Source organism: Taudactylus pleione, unplaced genomic scaffold (assembly GCF_031769625.1).
Source record: "Taudactylus pleione unplaced genomic scaffold, aTauple2 ptg000186l, whole genome shotgun sequence".
NCBI lineage: Eukaryota > Metazoa > Chordata > Amphibia > Anura > Myobatrachidae > Taudactylus > Taudactylus pleione.
The window spans coordinates 10442563-10462509 of record NW_028284588.1 but is presented as its reverse complement, the minus strand read 5'-3'; the positions used below and the strand labels follow the sequence as shown (position 1 = coordinate 10462509).

The window sequence follows — 19947 nt, the reverse complement described above, 5'->3', positions numbered from 1 at the left end:
TCTTTAATAACTGATGTCAGCTGTATTTATTTTCTATCAGCTATTCTTATATTTCCTCCCTCCGCCCTGCCCCTGGTATCATTAGCCCCGGGTGTCCCATACTGTAGCAGCAGCCAGTGTCTGCTGCACTGGGAGGGGTTGACATCTGCCTATGTGTGTGGCACAATATGAGTCAAAAGGATCCTGGGTGAGATTTTCCCATGACATGATACCTCACAGTTTCCACTGTATTGTGTTATATTTGTATAGTGTGTTATAAGGGTAATTACTGTGTGTAAGGAATCGGTATGTAATGCTGCCAGATGTATTGCCGGCGGACTAAATACCGACTCTGGAAGCCCGAACCGTCAGGATGCCGACTGGGGCTGGTAAGTACCCTAACCCTTCCACCTCTCCCCCCCCCTCTCACCCTAACCCTCCCTCAGTGGTGCCTAACTCAAACCTTCCCCCGGTGATGCCTAACCCTAACCGCCCCTTTCCTTAGTCTAACCCTCCCTGGTGGGGTGTCTAACCCTAAGTTCCCCTCGGTGGTGCCTAAAACTAACCCTCCCCCTGCGGCTAACAGCTAACAGTCCCTGCTTACCTTCGTTCGGGATGCCGGGCGTTTGGCTAAAGTTAAGCGTCGGTATTTAGACGCCTATCTTTAGTACAGAGTCGGGCTTCCAGCATCGGGATTCTGACGTCCGCTATTCCGGACTCTGGTAAATGAACTGCATCCCATGTGTAAGGAGCATTACAGTGGCATAATGTGATGTGAAGGGCATCACTGTGGCATAATGTGTTGTAAGCGGCATTTCTGTGTCACGAAACAACAAACCGACCTGCTTTTGGGGGAGGGGGTGACAAAAATCCTAGTTTCGGCCCTGTGTATGTGAACACATCTGTAGTCTTTTATTTTTGTTATTCTGTGGATCTGCAGACATTTTTTAAAACATGAGCTCAGCTGAGATTTTGTGTTGTTTTCAGTCTTTCAGTAACTTGCGAAGGCTATTTATTTTGCCAGGTGATTGATATTTTTGTACAATGTCACCATCTTTTACAGCTCCGCCCAAGCACAAATGTATATGAACTGGCAAAAAATTTCAACTTAGAAGTATCAATGTTTGAAAGATTAATCAGGATGAACATCCCATACGTACGATTGGACTATCAGGTAAACCTTTGTACTTTTTTAAAATTGTGCTTTTGGTTTTAAATTTCTCCTTTTACTTATTTGCTTTAGTTGTTTGTTGACATGCTGTAAAAAAAATGTGATTTAGAAGAATGTACAGTGTCTGATCAGCTCCAGAAATTTGGAAATGAATCAAATTTTCTACTGTACATTAAATGTTATGCAGAGGTGTAAATAGAACAGAACTAGGTGGCAGTTCCATAAGAATCAATTCTAACCTCTTCACTGCTTAGGATTTTCTCACCCGATTGTTCTTTTTGGACTGGTCATATTCCAACATCAATAATCTGTTTATGAATTGCACACACAAATGATACACACAAATGATACCTTTTGATTTTTGAGAAATAAAAAAAAAATTTTTTGTCTTATACCTCCTGAAACGGCAAAGGAATTCTACCCAAAATGGCCTGAAAAGTAGGGGATTTTCTTAAAACTGCAAGGAAATTAACTAAAAGACAATGGTCCTGATTCAGAGCCAAAACACAAGAAGAGAAAGAAATGTCCTCTTTGTTGCCGCACTGAAGATAAATATAAAATATAACTTTTAATTAATTATGGTAAAATGTGAATAAACTTCTAACGTGAAATATGAAAAAAATATTTATTAAAAATAATAAAATAATATTAAACAGATGTGTGTGTCATTATTGTCCCAATAATAATAATAAAGATATAATTATCCTAAAATCCTCTTTGTTATCATGCATCCTATTTACACTGGGATCCTGATGGTGAGATAGGTAGATAATTCAGCCTATATAAGGTGATGTATCAGAAACGATGACTTGTAATAATTGTGCTACAAAAAGTATCCACTGTGTGACAGTTCTCTAGTCATTAAACATTGTTACAATTCCAGTAACCATGAGTGTAATTATAAAACCATATCTTTGGCCAGTAGGTGTCACTGTTGTATAGATAATCATATACTGAAATGACACTGGTTATTAAGAAAAATGTCAATGGAATTATAAATGTAAATTATTGGTATTAACAGAATGCAACTGTGATATAGCAGAGATTTAATAATCAGCTATATTGCTGCTAGCATGCACATTATATTTGGTGAATAAAGCGCTGTTTATTAACCAACAACACTATGAAGCACTAGTCATTGTATCAGCTCAGCAAAGGTACTCGGATTTAATCTGAGCAGCGCGATGGTGTAGTAAGAATTAATATGTCACTTGAAGTAATACTGACATACATAATGCGCTTGGATGTAAAAATCAAGTTCTACTATGTGCACAATGCATGTTATATATGGGTATATATATGTATATTGAGCGCTGTTTGTTCTAAACAGCGCACAACTAACAGACACGCTGTGTTCTAATCAATTTATACATTAAAATACAGCGCATTTAACAGCAGTGCTCTGTTTTAGAACCCACAGTGCTTAACAGATATATACTGTATATATCCAACATGACATGCAATGTGCATGTCAGTAGCACATGATTTATATCAATGTAATATGCATGTCAGTATCTTAACTGCACCACCACACTGTTTAGATTAGAATTCAGCGTGTCTGTCAGCTGTGCACTGTTTAGAACAAATAGCGCTGAATATATAGATATATACAGCCAACACTACATGCATTGTGCACGTTACTATCAGAACAAACCAGCAGTGATTTAATTGTCACATAATTTATGCTATTCAGAGAGCCAAGCACTCTATGTATGTATTATAATATAGCGCGTTTGTCAGCAGTGCGCTATTTTAGAACAAACAGCACTTAACATATATATGCAGTGTGCATGTTAGTAACACATAGCAACTTCAATTGTACCACTGCGCTGTTCAGATTAGAATACAGCATGTCTGTTAGTTGTGCGCTGTTTAGAACAAACAGTGGGCCTGATTCAGAGCTGGACGCTATTTGCGGACGGTCGTTCCAAAAAAGGGGCCGGCTATTTAAATTGAGCGCTCGCTCTTTGCGGTTTGTTGACGCCTCTATGTCTGAGCGAGCGAACGAAAAATGCGCTCGCTATTTTGTAAAGACGCCCTTTGCCGTTCGCATCACACGTCATCTCCGGTATTTATTAGATTAATCGGGTACATCGAAAGGCGTCTGAACTGCTCGCAGTGCTTGTGGTAGGTTTTTATTACCGCTATCACTGCGAGCAGTTCAGGCTAAAAGACAACCAAGTAACGTGGTCGATGACGCTTCTTTACTAATTATGCACTCCCATTAAACGCCCTTTTGACCGTTATGCACGCCTGCGTTCGGATCTCCACCCCCCCCATTTTCAAGCACCTTCCCTTGTTACCACCCACAAACGGTACATTCTGTCAATCAAATTAGCAGACCCTCGCTGTTTTGCGAGCGCACGATTTCCGACCGCAATGACTGGTTTGCGCATGCGCATTACGACCCATACGCATGCGCAGTTGTGCGAACATCGCTCAGAGCGAACGAGCGGCCGCTTACAAGCAGCTCTGAATCAGGCCCAGTGCTCAATATTCATATATATACCCATATATAACATGCATTGTGCACATAGTAGAACTTGATTTTTACATCCAAGCGCATTATGTATGTCAGTATTACTTCAAGTGACATATTAATTCTTACTACACCATCGCGCTGCTCAGATTAAATCCGAGTACCTTTGCTGAGCTGATACAATGACTAGTGCTTCATAGTGTTGTTGGTTAATAAACAGCGCTTTATTCACCAAATATAATGTGCATGCTAGCAGCAATATAGCTGATTATTAAATCTCTGCTATATCACAGTTGCATTCTGTTAATACCAATAATTTACATTTATAATTCCATTGACATTTTTCTTAATAACCAGTGTCATTTCAGTATATGATTATCTATACAACAGTGACACCTACTGGCCAAAGATATGGTTTTATAATTACACTCATGGTTACTGGAATTGTAACAATGTTTAATGACTAGAGAACTGTCACACAGTGGATACTTTTTGTAGCACAATTATTACAAGTCATCGTTTCTGATACATCACCTTATATAGGCTGAATTATCTACCTATCTCACCATCAGGATCCCAGTGTAAATAGGATGCATGATAACAACGAAGATTTTAGGATAATTATATCTTTATTATTATTATTGGGACAATAATGACACACACATCTGTTTAATATTATTTTATTATTTTCAATATATATATTTTTTCATATTTCACGTTAGAAGTTTATTCACATTTTACCATAATTAATTAAAAGTTATATTTTATATTTATCTTCAGTGCGGTAACAAAGAGGACATTTCTTTCTCTTCTTGTGTTTTGGCTCTGAATCAGGACCATTGTCTTTTAGTTAATTTCCTTGCAGTTTTAAGAAAATCCCCTACTTTTCAGGCCATTTTGGGTAGAATTCCTTTGCCGTTTCAGGAGGTATAAGACAAAAAAAAAAAATTTTATTTCTCAAAAATCAAAAGGTATCATTTGTGTGTGCAATTCATAAACAGATTATTGATGTTGGAATATGACCAGTCCAAAAAGAACAATCGGGTGAGAAAATCCTAAGCAGTGAAGAGGTTAGAATTGATTCTTATGGAACTGCCACCTAGTTCTGTTCTATTTACACCTCTGCATAACATTTAATGTACAGTAGAAAATTTGATTCATTTCCAAATTTCTGAAGCTGATCAGACACTGTACATTTTGATTCTTCATTGTCCTTGGCAGCACCCCCATCATCCTGACAAATAATATCATTTGAGAATAATTAAATTGGGGTAATTGTGTTACTTGTATATGTATACCTACTAGTGCAAAAGTTTCTTCCATATTCCCTTTTCCCTGATATTCCTGATTCAGAGCCGCTCGCTGCCACTGCCCTCACGCTGGGATTGTGGGCGTTTTTTTGTTTTGTTTTCCGGCCGCTCGCAAAGCTATGGGAAACCACCCACAGCTTGTGAGAGCGGCCAGGAGACAATCGCGACCATTGACCTTGTGACAAGACTCTACGGTTGGGTCTAACTGCCGCAAGGCCGAGTGGACTTCCTGCTCTAACAGAGCAGCAAGTCCATTACTGACATCAGTAGTGATGTCAGTAAGACCTCCCTACAAATGCCAGGCGTTCCTAAGGGAATGCCTGCGTTTGTCAAGCCACCCCCCCTACCCGCCCACAAAACTGGGCGAGCTGTCACTCACCATCGACAGCCGCCCCGTCTTGTTGCGAGCCCCGTAGCGACTGAACTTCAGTCATTCGGCGAGGCACACAGACGCGGCGCATGCGCAGTGCCTAAACATCGGGCCGCTTGCGAGCACACAGTGCTTGTGAGCGGCTCTAAATCAGGGCCAATGTGTTCATTTTTATTTTTTTTTAAACAACACCATGAAATACTATGTAGCAATAATTACAAAATAGAATATATTTTATCTCAGGGAGCGCTAATATCTTATTAAGAAACAAAATCTTATTTATTAGATAATAAATGAAAATTCATAAAATGATCCACATATTAATAAAACAATGATAATGTCCCTATTGCATAGTTAGTCCCAGACCACTCTTACTATGAAAATAATCTCCACTATATAGTGGTGATAAGGAGTCTATTGTAGTGTGATCACAAATCCATTAGCCGTACAGGTAAACTGGATCTGACAGTCATTAGCAAGCTTACAGCTGTAGTTTTCAATTAAGTGTGTTAGATAGAAGTGCAGAGTACCGGTATATTTACCTGACCAACCTCTTCTTAAGCTGGGTACACACTAGATGATTTTATGAATGATTTGGCCGATTCCGACACATCAGAAATCCAAATCGTTCATATTGTCCAGTGTGCATGCACTATTTCACTGGCGATGCGCGCTCCCATGCGTCATCAGCGACATTGTCCATGCAGGGCGCATGTAGGTCCGATGGCAGACATTGTTAGTGGGGGCGGTTGTTTTGCCACTCTCTGGCCTCCACCGTCGTTCCGTCGCTACCGGCAAGTGTGTATGCACTTGCTGATGCCGGCACCCCCGCTGGATCCTGTCGCTAGCAGTGATGTGCAGTCAGGTGATTCAGAGCCTTTCCTGTCATACTTAGGTATACTCCACAGCCATTTACCTCACCACACATCACTGGGCGCTAGCTATATCGCGCTGGGTACACATGGCTTAGTGTGTACCCAGGCCAGCATTAGTGTTTGTGGATATACTTGCTGGTCCGGACCGGTAGTCCGGTATAAACTGCAGTCCTTCACACAGCATTGCTGTACAAACTGACACGCTGATGGCAGGAGGAGTAAGTGCAGTAAAGCATTCAGTGTTTGCCCACTGTCACCTAGCATGGTCTCCAAGATTGGTTCACGTGGTGACTGTTACAGCAAGGTGTGGAAAATTAATTAGTAAGCTGAGTGGTGAGTCAAGCTGTGACAGTCGCTGACACGTTTCTCCATCACCTGAAGGTTTCCTCAGAGGGTAGTGCAGGGATCGCGCTGAGCAAAACAATTTGTGGGTCTCAGGGACCCCTCATTTAAAAGAAGTGGGATCCTACTCCACTGTTTCTGTGTTCCATCACATATTATGGGGGGAGAGGGCTGGCAGCAGTTGGGACAGTGCTGGGGGCAGGTAGCAGGTGGGGTAGAGGGGGTTAAGAGCAAGCAGCAGTTGGGGTAGAGCTGGGGTAAAGGCAGGGAGAAGTTAGGGTAGATCTGGGGAGTAGAGGAGAGTAAGGGCAGGCAGTGCTGAGGGTAGGGAAAGGGTAAGTGCAGACAGCAGTTGCAACAGTCCTGGTATTCTGCCAATGAAGCCCTAGTGATTGTGCATGTGGAACATCAAAAATAAACAGTGTGCAGTCTAGTATGCATACAAGAAGACACATACAAACCTAAAACTCAAATTCTACAGGTTCTAGACCCAAACCACTTCTTCATACCCAAATGTACAGCCCCATGACATCATAGCAATAATCCCAACAATCAGGCAATATATTACAACATCTAAAATATCATGCAATATGCATACAATATACAAGCAAGTAACATGCTAAGCAATACATAAACAGTGCAACTTGCAAGAAACTGTTCCAAGGATTTTTCAAAACCTTGTCCTTAAGTGTTGGGCCCCCACAATTTGGCCCCTAGAGGTGAACAGACCCCAATCCCATATTCCTAGCAAGCAGTAGAGCAAAAAATCCAAAAACAAATGTTTTACAAAAAGTTATTTCCACACATGACCGTGGAAGCCCTACACAATGGAAAAGAGAGGACTCACTATGATGATGTGCAATTCCATGAAAGTGCGGCCAGCTACCACTGCTTACTACCAGGGTCTAAGAGGGGTTTCCCCTCTGTGCAGCATGCTTGGGTGGAACTTCAATTCCCAAAATGCCCTGCAGCTTGCAAGTCCCCGGCTGCCCGCTGCTGAGTCTTCTTCTTGGGTGGCATCATGAGATGCTCAAACTAATGTTATCTGGCATCCCGTTACTAAACAGTGAGGAGGAGGCGGCTCAGCTGACACCCGCTGAGCAGAAGTGTCTGGCCATGTTGTCAGTTATCCGTTAATCCTGATGGCGGCTCTGGCAGTTATGCTGCCCTACTTGTCGTGTCTTGCAGGCGGTGAACTGGGGATGGTGCAGGCATCCTCCTCATTGGTCAAGGAGCCACTGCAGCCCATGCTGATTGGTTGGGAAGATCCTGGGGAAGTTACTGGGCCGGCTGCTGCAGCATGCACACAGCGCGTCCTGCAGGACCCACTCGGTTTTAAAATAAAAAGTGAGTCCTTATGTGCCTGCAGCACGTAAATATGCACTATGGTGCATATTTTGTGATCACTGTAGTGGTAGAGAGGCTCAATCTTCATGTCCTTATATACCTCTCCTTATTCCTTGATTGGACGTATTAGGTGCATAATAGATAACTTGTGTTTCTTAAAATCGACACAGGTGGTCCTAACAAAGACCAACATTATATAAATTTAAAACTTCATCCTTATATATAAAGACAACCTTGTAAACATACAAAATCATTCATTATTGTGTGAATAGTTTTAGGTAGGAAGGCCCTGCTCGCAAGCTTACAATCTATAGGGAACTAGGCACTGATACACAAGGAAACAATCTGCTCTTTTTTTGTTAGTTTGCATGATTTTGAATGAAATTCATAAAATGTGTAGGAATAGTATGGCAGCCCAACAAGGCATTCCATTTTGGAAACTGTATTATATTTTGAACCCAAGACTGGAATGCACAGTTTGTTCCAGAAAGTGGCACAGAATCGGAAAATATTTTTCCCTTTGCCAATAAACATTTGGAAAATGTTTGCATAAAATGGATTACCATACCTTTCAAAATTAAATCGACCTGCAGATCTTCTGAAAATGGTCTAGCACTTGTTTTAAGTAGACTTAGGGCCAAAATGTATTTTCCACAAGATAAGTTTTATTTTAAGTCCCTATTGAGTGCCATTTTTTTCTAAATACTCTATATGTGTATAATATATATATATATATATATATATATATAATGTATTTCTACTTCAGGGTCCATAGAGTATCCACGGGATACCTGGGGGTATAGGCGATGGCGGCAGGCATCGGGCACCTCAGAGTTAATTTTTCAGCCTCCCAGGATGCACTGGGGTCCATCTCCTATAGCCCGCCCCCGAGCCAAGGCTAATCAGTTTCGTAGGTGCCCGGTTCAAAGTTGGACAGCCCCTTAAGTTTCTTCCAGCAGCTTTTGCTGCGATGATATGAGCATGCAGCATGGATTAGAGGTCCATGCTGCTGCTCCTTCACCCCGCCGGGCCAGAACACAGATACTGATCTGGGGATGCTGGCGGGTACCAGGGTCTCAGCTAGCGGGGACCCCAGTATTCCAGACTGTGGCCGGATTCATAGGGATTCAGTTAAGCGGCGGGAACCCGCGGTGGGTTACCACCGATTCACAGTCTTATTTGTCCCTAGGCAGGGGGCTCCCTGGGGACAGGAATCAGGCCCTTTGTCCTTTTGGCCCTGTTGGGCCCAGGGTAAGTCCAGAGAACAGTCCTGACGGGATGGGCCTCCCCCTGGGGTACCCCAGGGTGGGAGGCCGACTTCTTCAGTTCGCCCAGTGCTGGTATCAGACTACTACAGATACTTGGGTAGGAGAAGTGGTCTCTCACGGATAGTCCTTCCGCAGAAGGCCTCCCCCATCCGGTTTTCCACTACAGGCCTCCAGTCAGTTCAAGACAAAGCCATGGAATTCCAGAAAGTAGGGCACTCTATGCTCCAAGTGGGGGTTATAGTGCCTGTTTCATTGCCTCTGAGAGGAACAGGGTTTTACACCTGACCCCTTTCTGGTTCTGGCACGCAATGGGTCCTAACAGCCTATTCTTAACGTCAAGTCCCTCAACAAGTCCTTGAGGGTACCTTGTTTCAAGATGGAGACCCTGCGTTCCATCATATTGGCTATGGAGCCTTGGGTTTTTGTGGTGTCCTTGGACATTCAGGTTGCCTACCTGCATGTCCCAGTTGCTTTAGCTCACCAGCGGTCCCTCAGGTTTGCAGTGGTCAATCCACATTTCAAGTTTCAGGTATTGCCCTTTGGCCTTTCCACAGCACCTAGGGTCTTTACCAAGGTCATAGCAGTTATGGCAGCCCACCTGGGGATGCAGGGGGTTCCGCATGTTACCCTATCCGGACGACCTTCTGCTATTAGCAGGGTCTATGGGGGTACTTCAGGGCCATCTGCAATCGACAATATCTGTGTTGCAGACTCATGGCTGGCTGATAAACTGGAAGTGGTTCCTCACAGACAATGAAGGATCTTTGTGACATAAGAAAAGATCTCTGCTTTACAGGCAAAGATTCATATTTGTATAAACCAAAGGAAAAAAAAGGGACAAATGGAGGGCGCCAAAGAAATGTGGGTTTTAAAATATAAGTAAATGAATGAAGATAAATAGTACATAAAGAACCCACAGGACTGCTGCTTCTGAAGAGGTGCTGGACCCCACAAAATTACCTAGGTCAGGAAGGAAAAGGAAGAGAGAAGCGCAGTACAACTGATAGGTGTTAAAAATGGTTTAATAATTAAATAATAATTTATAAAAAAATTACATAATAAACTGTTGGAGTCAAATAAGGAAATTAATCAATCTGCACTAATTAGTGAATATGAAACATATGAATAAATAAAAATGACAACCAAGCATAAGCAGCTATGTATGCCGAGGATTAAGGACCTCATTCAGAGTCGGTCGTTGCGGCCGATGTTCGCTATACTGCACATGCGTAAAGTTCGCAATGCGCGTGCGCAAACTAGCTGCTACGATCAGAAATTTCTCTCTCCAGGTCGGTAGTTTGAGTGACAGAATGAGGCGTTTGTGGGTGGTAACAGGGGAAGGTGCTTGAAAACGGGGGAGTGGAGATCCGAACGCAGGCGTGCCTAATTATGCGAACGACGTTTTATGGGAGTGCATACGGTTTATGGGAGTGCATAATTAAGAAAGTAGCGTCATGGCACATGTGACATGGGAGTTTTTTACACTAACATGATCGTAGAGCTTAAGAGAGGGTATGGTCAACCTTAAGCTCTACGACCAGTTTCGATGGTTCCCGATGGTCTCGATTAATCCTTATGCCCAGAGATGACGTGCAATGCGTACGAGAAGGGGACGTATTTTTTTGAATTCCGACCGCTTCCTCCCCTTGGTCGGCCAGCTACCGATCCGAACTTAGGGACGCAACTTGCGAGGGAATCATTTGAATATCCGGCCCCTTTTCCCGTACGACTGTGCGGCCGCTTCGACCGACTCTGAATGAGGTCCTCAATCCTAACAGATTAAAGGAACATAGGATAATACATTCATATTAAGAACCTAGTATGACACATTGAACAATGGTGGATATAATGTAACAAAAAGTCCCATTAATTGGACTCCGGAGAATAAAACCACTTATTTCTGTACCCAGATATGATCCAAGGCACTATTTGTAGAGAATATAGTAGCCGTATGCACTGACACACCAATGTTGGCAAACTTCCAAATTGAATGAGCAAAAGAGATTTCTTATATTAATAGATAGTAAAAGCCGAGGAGCAAGAGCTCACTTTGGGCTTTATTCAGAGGCGGCCGTATGGTCTACGACCGCACGGCCGCCTCGATGTGTGTCTAGTGCGCATGCGCACGAGGGAGCCGGCTCCTTCGTGCGCATGCGAGAGACCTGCTACGACCGACAGCACCGGTGTAGCGGGTCTCTTTCCAAAGGGGGCGAGCTATCAATGTTGATTGACAGCTCGCCCCGTTTGGAAGGCGGGCTGGGGGGGTGGCAGCCCAAATGGAGGCGTTCCCATGGGAACACCTGCCGTTTGGGGGAGGCCCCACTGACATCACTAGTGATGTCAGTGGAGAGCTTCCGGCTCTGACAGAGCCAGAAGGTCTCCGGGGCTTACGACAAGTGAGACCCTACCCTAGGGTCTCGTCGTAAGCCCCGATGGTCGCGATGGTCAATGACCATCGCGACCATCACCACAGCCTAACGACCGAAACAGAGGCGGCCGGTCAGGATGCAAGCAGCCGCCCAGTTTCTGAGCGACCGCTTGCATCCTCCGACTGCCTCTGAATGAGGGCCTTAGTCTCTCCGTTAACGGCTTGTTTAAGTAAGGTACCTTAAAATCTGGATGTCAATCGTGAAAGGGAGACCCAGCAGGCTGGCACCTCCACAGCATCCCCGGTGCACGGATGAGAGGTGTATGCAGCAAGTGGAGCCATAAGCATGGGCATCTAATGGATCCGTGCTGACCACCGTCAGTGGTGTGAGTCTCCAGGTAAACCACATGTAGACTGGATGCACAGGGAAATCCCAACAGGTAGACCTTGACAGTGACTCCAGCTACAGAGTGGAGGGATCTGCGGCAAACGGAGCCAAGGGACAGGGTATCTGCCGAATCTGTGATACCCACTGGTAAGCTGGTCTTGCTCCCGACGGAGCTCCCAGCGTGGCAGTGCAACTAGTCAATGGTCAGTATAGCTGCATGTCCTGGGCTGGCGTGGAGAGAAAGTGGTGTACCGCTTGACGCGTTTCTCAGCAAAGAGCCGTTTCTTCAAAAGCAACTAGTTGCACTGTCACGCCAGGAGCTCTGAGCAAGACCAGCTTACCAGTGGGTATCACAGAGTCGGCAGATACGCTTCTCTCTTCCTTTAAAGATTCATATTTGTCTTCAGAGTCGCCGAGTGTCCCTTCACTCGGCAGTGAGGTTACTGGGGCCCATGGTGTCAAAGTTCACCATGGTAGAGTATGCCTAGTTTTCACTCCTGACCTCTGCAGAAGTTGATCTTCTCCAGATGGAATGAATTGCCCCATTGGATGAAGACACTGACAATGGTGCTTTCTCCAGAGGTACGGCTGTCTCTGGCCTGGTGGCTACAGTCGTCCCACCTCAACAGGGGATGCCCCTTTTGGATCTCAGCCTGGGTCCTCCTCACAATGGACGCCAGTCTCCAAGGTTGGGGGGCTGTGACAGGTCTACACTTCTTTAGGGAAGGTGGCCGACAGCAGAATCTGCTCTTCCAATCAACATATTGGTACTTTGAGTGGTATTCAAACATCTTCAGCAAGCTAGACTAGATCTTCACGGAAAACCTGTGCAAGTCCAGTCAGACTACGCCACCACAGTGGCTTACATAAACCGCCAAGGAGGAACCAGAAGTCAGGCGGACCTGACTCAGGTGTCTCGGCAGTGTTCATACCAGGAGTCCTCAACTGGGATGCAGACTTCCTCAGCTGACAGGACGTGCATCCCGGGGAATGGTTTCTTCACCAGGAGGTGTTTTAATTCCTATTGAACAAGTGGGGCCTTCCAGAGATAAACCTCATGGCCTCCTGACAAGACAACAAGCTGTCTATGTACGGGTCAAGAACAGGAGACGAGGAGGCTCTTCTGGCAGATGCTCTGTTGGTCCAGTGGACTTTCCAGTTTGCATACCTCTTCCCTCCGTTCTCCCTTCTTCCTCAAGTACTTCAGACGTTCAAGCAAGAAGGAGGCATGCTCCTGTTGATGGCTCCAGCGTGGCCCAGCGGTCACTGGTACTCAGATCTTCGGAGTTTCTCCATAGACACTCCGATGCTGTTGCCTCAATGTCCGGACGTATTGTCTCAGGGTCCTTGCCATTACCCGGATCTGGGTCATCTATCTTTGACGGCGTGGCTGTTGAGTCAGCCCTTTTAAGGTCCAGGGGTTTTTCCAGCTCTGTAGTTAACACCATGCTCAGAGCTCGGAATCCTGCTTCTGCGAAAATTTACCACAGAGTGTGGCATACTATCTTTGAATGGTGTCAACCTAGAGGCTATGATCCTCAGGTGTTTAGGATATCCAGGGTTTTGGCTTTCCTACAGGTGGGCTTAGATCACGGTCTTCGCCTTGCTAACCTGAAGGTGCAGGTTTCTGCCCTGTCAATGTGGTTTCAGTGTAGGATTGCTACCCTTCCTGATGTCCGCACCTTTATGCAAGTTGTACTTCGAATTTAACCTCCCCTTGTTCCACCTGTGACTTCTTCGGATTTAGCTGTAGTCCTGAGGGCTCTCCAAGGACCGCCATTTGAACAACTTGGCTCAGTGGATTTAAAATGGATTACAACTAAGGCTGTGGGCCTGATTCAGAGGCGCTCGCTATTTGCGAGCGCTCGCTCTGAATCAGGGCGGATTTTTTTGTTTAATAATCTACCTCCAGGCCGCTCGCATAGCTGTGGGTGACCACCCACAGCTTTTGCGAGCAGCCTGGCGATGGTCGCCCCGTTTTGTAGAGAGCCCCAGACGAGTGAAGTACTCACTCGCTCCGGGGCTCGTGCACGCGCGGCGTGCGCACAGGCTGACCATCGACCTGCTTGCGAGTGCTATGCGCTCGCGAGCGGGTCTGAATCAGGCCCTGTGTTTCTTTTGGCCATTGCTTCAGCCAGAAGGGTGTCAGATTTGGGGGCTCTCTCACGTCGCCCTCCTTTTCTGATTTTTCATAAGAATGGCCAGTGCTTCGCACTCGCACTGGTTTCCTACCTGAGGTGGTATCTAGTATCCACTTAATTAGGAATTTATGGTGCCGGCCTTTAATTCCCCAGACCTCTCAGCTGGTGAGGCCTCCTTGGATGTAGTACATGCTCTAAGGATTTATGTTGACCGTATCAATTCATTTCGGACGTCGGACTCTTTGTTTGTCCTGTATGGTTTCCATAAGAATGGTTGGCCTGCCACTAAGCAGACTTTGGCAGGATGGATTCGCATGGCGATTTCTGAGGCTTACATTCATTACGGCCTTCCTGTACCATCCTCTGTTACTGCTCATTCTTCTCGGTCTGTGGATCCTTCGTGGGCAGCTTGTCGTGGTGCCTCTGCTGTTCTGCTCTGCAAGGCAGCCACATGGTCTTCTGTCCATACCTTTGTAAGATATTATACATTTGATACCTTCACCTCTCAGGATGCTTCCTTCGGGCGGCAGATTCTCCTTTCAGCACAGGAGCGTCCCGACCCTTAAAGGATACCTCTTTGGGACATCCCCAAGGTATCCTGTGGATACCCTATGGACCCTGAAGTAGAAAATATGAGATATGGTAAGAACTTACCCTTGTACCCTATTTCTACAAAGTCCATAGGGTTCCATAGGGTTCCTCCCGCCCTGTCGCACCTGTACTGCAGATGGGCTTTGTTCTGGTCACCGGTTTTTCCGTCTCCTTCTGGTGAGAATGTGATTCTTGTGTCTCCCAGATTTTCTTCTCTCTTTCTTCTCCTTCTCCGGCCTATGGCTTGTTACGTAACTGATTTACCTTGGCTCGGGGGCGGGGTATAAGAGAGGGACCCCAGTGCATCCTGGGAAGCTGAAAAATTCACTCTGAGGTGCCCGATGTCTGCCGCCATCGCCTATACCCCAAGGCATCCTGCGGAACCCTGTGGACTTCGTAGAAATAGAGATAACAAGGGTAAGTTCTTACCATATCTCATATTATATAAAGTATATATATATATATATATATATATATATATATATATAGTTTTTCTATAACTTCACCCCCCAGTAGCCCCACCTACCGTTCCTGAACCTATTTTTCCAGAAAAACAGCCCTGGCCACAGTAATTTATTACAAACTAATTGAAGCAGTGGGGCTATTAAATTAGAGCTGAAGGCAGCTTGCAGTTAACGAGGACTTTTTTCTCCAGCTGGAGCTGGCTCAAAAATAAATCTGTGTTAAGTAGCCTGTTTGCGGATGCCGTGACCGTGTTAACCCAAATCCTTATCCCAGATTCCATGGGTTAACGCGCATTGACACAGTAATTTATCGGGCGAGAAAAATGGGTTCTAATTGAATAGCCCCGGGCGTTAAAGCCAGAGGCTACCACCATTTTTCACCTGCTATAAGTTACTGCTGTTAATTGAATTCCTCCCTTAGTGTTGTATGTGCCAAGAGAACAAGTTTGCAATTTTTGTTTTGAAATGTACATTTCATAATATTGTTTGTAGTTATTGTCTGGTTATTGCTTAGCAAAAGGGTTTTAATATAAGTCTGCTAATGATTTTATTGAAACGAGGATGCAGGAGATCTTGGCATTGTAAACTTCCTCTCATCTCTGGACTTATCTCTATCCCATACCAGTTCTTTTGACACCAGCGAAATTATATCATAATGTGCCACACCTTCCCACTGCCCACACACGCACACACACCCCATTTGTACAGTAGAAGAATGGTGACTCTTTGACACGTATGAACGTCATGAGTACTAAAGACAAGTAGAACTCCTTCTGAACAGTATAAATGTATATCTGGAGTCCTAATGATACTTAGCACTAATGGGATTGATAAAACTTAAAGTGCCAGTTTCAGGGTTAATTGGAGGTAGAGTTTTTCTTGCAAAGATGTTTGTTACCTATTTCCTCCATTGGATTGACAAAGGAATTACAAGGGAATGTTATGGATTAGCGCTTCAAGATGGTGAGACTGCAAAATTGTCTGAAACCCACAATGGGGAGAAGTGTGCACATTCATGGAAGCATTACTGGGTTTTACAAGGGTATTTCTGGGTTTTCAGAGTGGTATTTGGTTGTCAGATTTACTTGTAATGCAGTCCAATAGTATTTTTCTTTAGAAAGAACATTTATAACATGTATATAACCATTTATAACCATATTTTTAAGAGGGATTTGTATTTAAATGATTTTTGAAAAACACTGAGCAAACCATGGATAAAATGAATACAGTACCAATTATAGCTGTGACATAATTAAATGTCTAGTGAGCAGGCTAGATAATGACACACATTTTACATCATTCCTATAGCTATGCCAGACGTGCATGCCATGTGTTAACTTAATGTTAATGTCTTGTGTAATTTCAGTGCAATTGATGAATTTTTTCCATTTCAGCATCGGATGAGGCCTGAGATTGCTCGGCTGCTAACACCACACATATATGACGCGCTGGAGAACCATGAGTCTGTACTGAATTTTGACAACATTAAGGTAAATATTATGATAGAAGAAGTGGTAAATTCTACCATATTAAAAAGCATGAAGTTGAGAATGAACTTGCTTTCAGACTAACCATAAGACACTGCTCAGTCAACTGCTTCACCATTTTCATCTTTTGTAGATCAGGAATAATCATGTACAAGTCAGTCTACAATGATAACACAAGTTACACTAATATACTTCAATTCATCTGAGTAGATCTGTGTAAAGGTGGAGTTCTGATTTGCTCACTGCTTATTTCAAATGTTCAAACTGCCGTTAGCTTAGAATTTAATCCATCCAATATATTATAGATCTGAGTGTTTAGTGCGGGGGTCCTGGTTACATTTATTAATAGCCCCACATCACACAGTGGGGAAGAGGCCAGGATAATGCCCTTTCCCTGCTCATTTAAAAAGGGAAGTGGGTGGGATGTGGGAGGGTCTTCTTCATTTGTAAGTGCAGGAGGACTTCCTGAAATTCTGGAGTCTACTAAACTTTCCAGTAAAGTAGGCAAGTATGCCTTCCCCTGCCACACTGGGTCTATTACTATATGCCAGCCCTCCACTGTGCATACAGTAATACTACAGGTATTAACCTGCTTCTATCTAATTTATATAGATTATCCCGCAAAACCAACTCAATAAACATTTGCTAGTAAGCATGGCATTGTGGATAAAAACTTGTAAAATACAACTTAACTACACGTGGAGGAGTTTTATATTATTATAATAATAATTTATTTATAAGGTAACACAAGGGTTCCATAGCCCTGTATAGGGGGATACAATTAGAAAAGACAGTGTATAAATCCACATAGATACATACTGAAATTACAATGAGTAGTTAGCATAAATATGCAGAGAAGACAAAGTTAAGAGAGTCCTACTCATACGGTTTACAATTTATACAGGTTATGGATGGACATAAAGGGGAGAGTTAGATTCAGGGGTGGTAATTTAGAATTACAAAAATTAAGGGCATGTTTGAAGGTTGGGAGGCTGGATGGAAGTCTAATGGAGCAAGGGAGGGCATTCCAAAAGTTAGGAATGGCCTGGGAGGAATCCCAAATGCGGAAATGGGAAGTTGTGATCACAGAGGAGGGGAGACAGCAAAAATCAGCAGAGTGAAGAGGGCAGGAGGAAGCGTGTGAGGAGATGAAGCTGGAAACATAGGGATGAGTTATGAGGTTAAGAGCTTTGTAAGTGAGTGTTAAGTATATCATTTAGTGGTTATAAACAGCAGACAAAGAAATAAGATCATGCAGTAAATTAATGAATATAGCTCTTGAGATTGAGAACAATGTACCCAACCTAATTTTACCCTATACTATCCCTGTAGTATCCCAGGCTATGTGTGTCTGATGTAATCTTGGCAGCGAATGAGGTCTTCTCTTGCTTACCTGTTCGCTGTGCCGCTCTCGTATATGAGTGGCAAACGTGAAAGTTAAGTCACTGGCTGAGGTCAAATGACAACACATTTTGACTTTATAAAAGACTGTTAAGACTTGACAAAGTATTTTCTGAAGATGAAAGAGTTGTATTAGTTTACATGGTGAGGAAGGGCCTGATTCTGGAAATAATGTGGAAATGGACAAGGCAGGATTGTGAAAGGGATTGGATGTAAGGGGAGCAGAAAAGGGTAGAGTCAAGTATAACACCTAGACATTTTTGTGAAATGGAGTATAATTATAGTGGTTGGAAAAGGAGAAGGCGAACCAGAAGAGAGCTGAGGTGCGAAACCCAATGGAGTGGAGAGTTTGGAGAAGGTAGTGGTCAACTGTGTCAAATACTGCTGTGAGTTAAAGTAATATAAGAATAGAGAACAGGCCTTTGGATTTGGCCATGAGGAGGTCAGCAATGACCTTGTTGTGGCCAGTTTATGTGGAAGGAAGAGACGGAGTTAAGATTTTGCCTACTATGAGTGGACTTAGAGGAGAAGGTGGCATGTGGTGAAGGTAATTCTGAAGAGTAGGTGGTGGTCAGAGAGAGGGAGGGGGGAGTTGTTGAAGTCGGAAACAGTGCAGAGATGAGAGAAGACCAGGTCAAGGGAATATCCATTGATGTAAGAGGGGGAGGAGGTCCATTGGGAAATTTAATACAAGGAGGAGAGGGAGAGAAATTTGGTGGTTTGAGGGTTGAGAATATTAGAGGGAGGGGAAAGTCAAACAGACAAGTTATCATGAAATTAGGGGATGATAAATGGTGACAAGAGCAAAGTGTATATATTGAAGGTGGATATGTTAACATCAGGAGGAAAGGTTCTGGAGGAATGAGATAGCTGGTTCTGGGGAAACATAACAGGTGTCATGTTTGTGGGGGTGGGAGGAGAAGTATCCATTGAACATTGCAGCAGGACCGGGAGTTTCACTAGGAGATAGCCAGGTTTCTCTGACATCGAGGAGATTGAAGGACTTAGGGATGAAGTGGTCATGGGTGAGGTCAGCTTATTGTAGACTAACCTGACATTCCAGAGGAGAGAAACGGAAGAAGAGAGATGTTTATGAGATTAGAAATGTTGCAGGAGCAGTGAGGAGGGTTGGGGTCAAGGTGAAGGGAGTACGAGAGGGTTGAATACGAGAAATGAGAGTAAGAAAGAGGGAAAGAAATGAGAGAGAATGCTGCTCATTATGTGGCTGTAAAATAGGCACAATCTAATATAGTGGCAGTATTATGCAATAGATACTGTATGGCAGTATCTAAACTAATCAATAGATAAGACTGTGATGGTGGTAGTGAAAAGAAGGCTTAGCATTGAGAGACAGAAGCATAAGTGTAACAATAGATGGTGCAATGAACGTAAGGGAATTTACAACTATGGTGCAATAGGCCAAGGACAATAAATCGATGAGGGAGGGAGGAAAGAATAAGGGCCTGAGTCGGAACACCAGCATCCACGTGTGCGTCTTTTGGTGGTATTGCTTCTGTGACTATGCAAATACGGTACAAACCATTTCCTGGTGCACAGCCGTGCGTCTGCACGTACAAGGACTGCGATGCCCATGCTCACATACAGCTTGGTACGTCTTTAGACACAATCTTTGGTCACACCATCGAAACCTGCATCAACCCCATGTTAGGTGCAGATTCTTTGTTGTGTGGCCTCCAATGTGAATAATTATGCATCTGAGCTCATAACCACTTAAGCAATATGTCAGCGACAATCCCATAACCTGTCCATAAGATGCCCCATTTTGGTACATCTGAATATCCACCTCCCAGTCACCACACAGGAATGCCCAGCACATTTCCTGTATGTTTCTGATACAGTGCTTCTCATTCGCAACTGCGCCTTTGTGTGTACACACTTGGGACAAATATGCAGTGCTACTTTTTAGTGACTTAGATTCATATGCAGTGGCAAAAAAATTGCTCAG

General features: G+C 43.9%; 1 protein-coding gene across 1 annotated transcript in view; it reads left to right on the top strand.

The window, feature by feature from the left end:
• LOC148519656 (NFX1-type zinc finger-containing protein 1-like) overlaps nt 1–19947 on the top strand; it is a 371972-nt gene that overhangs the window by 321044 nt on the left and 30981 nt on the right. Inside the window, exons 24-25 of the mRNA XM_088476329.1 lie at nt 1043–1153; nt 16488–16583. Coding sequence (XP_088332455.1) covers nt 1043–1153; nt 16488–16583 — 207 coding nt within the window. The remainder of the gene's footprint in view (nt 1–1042; nt 1154–16487; nt 16584–19947) is intronic.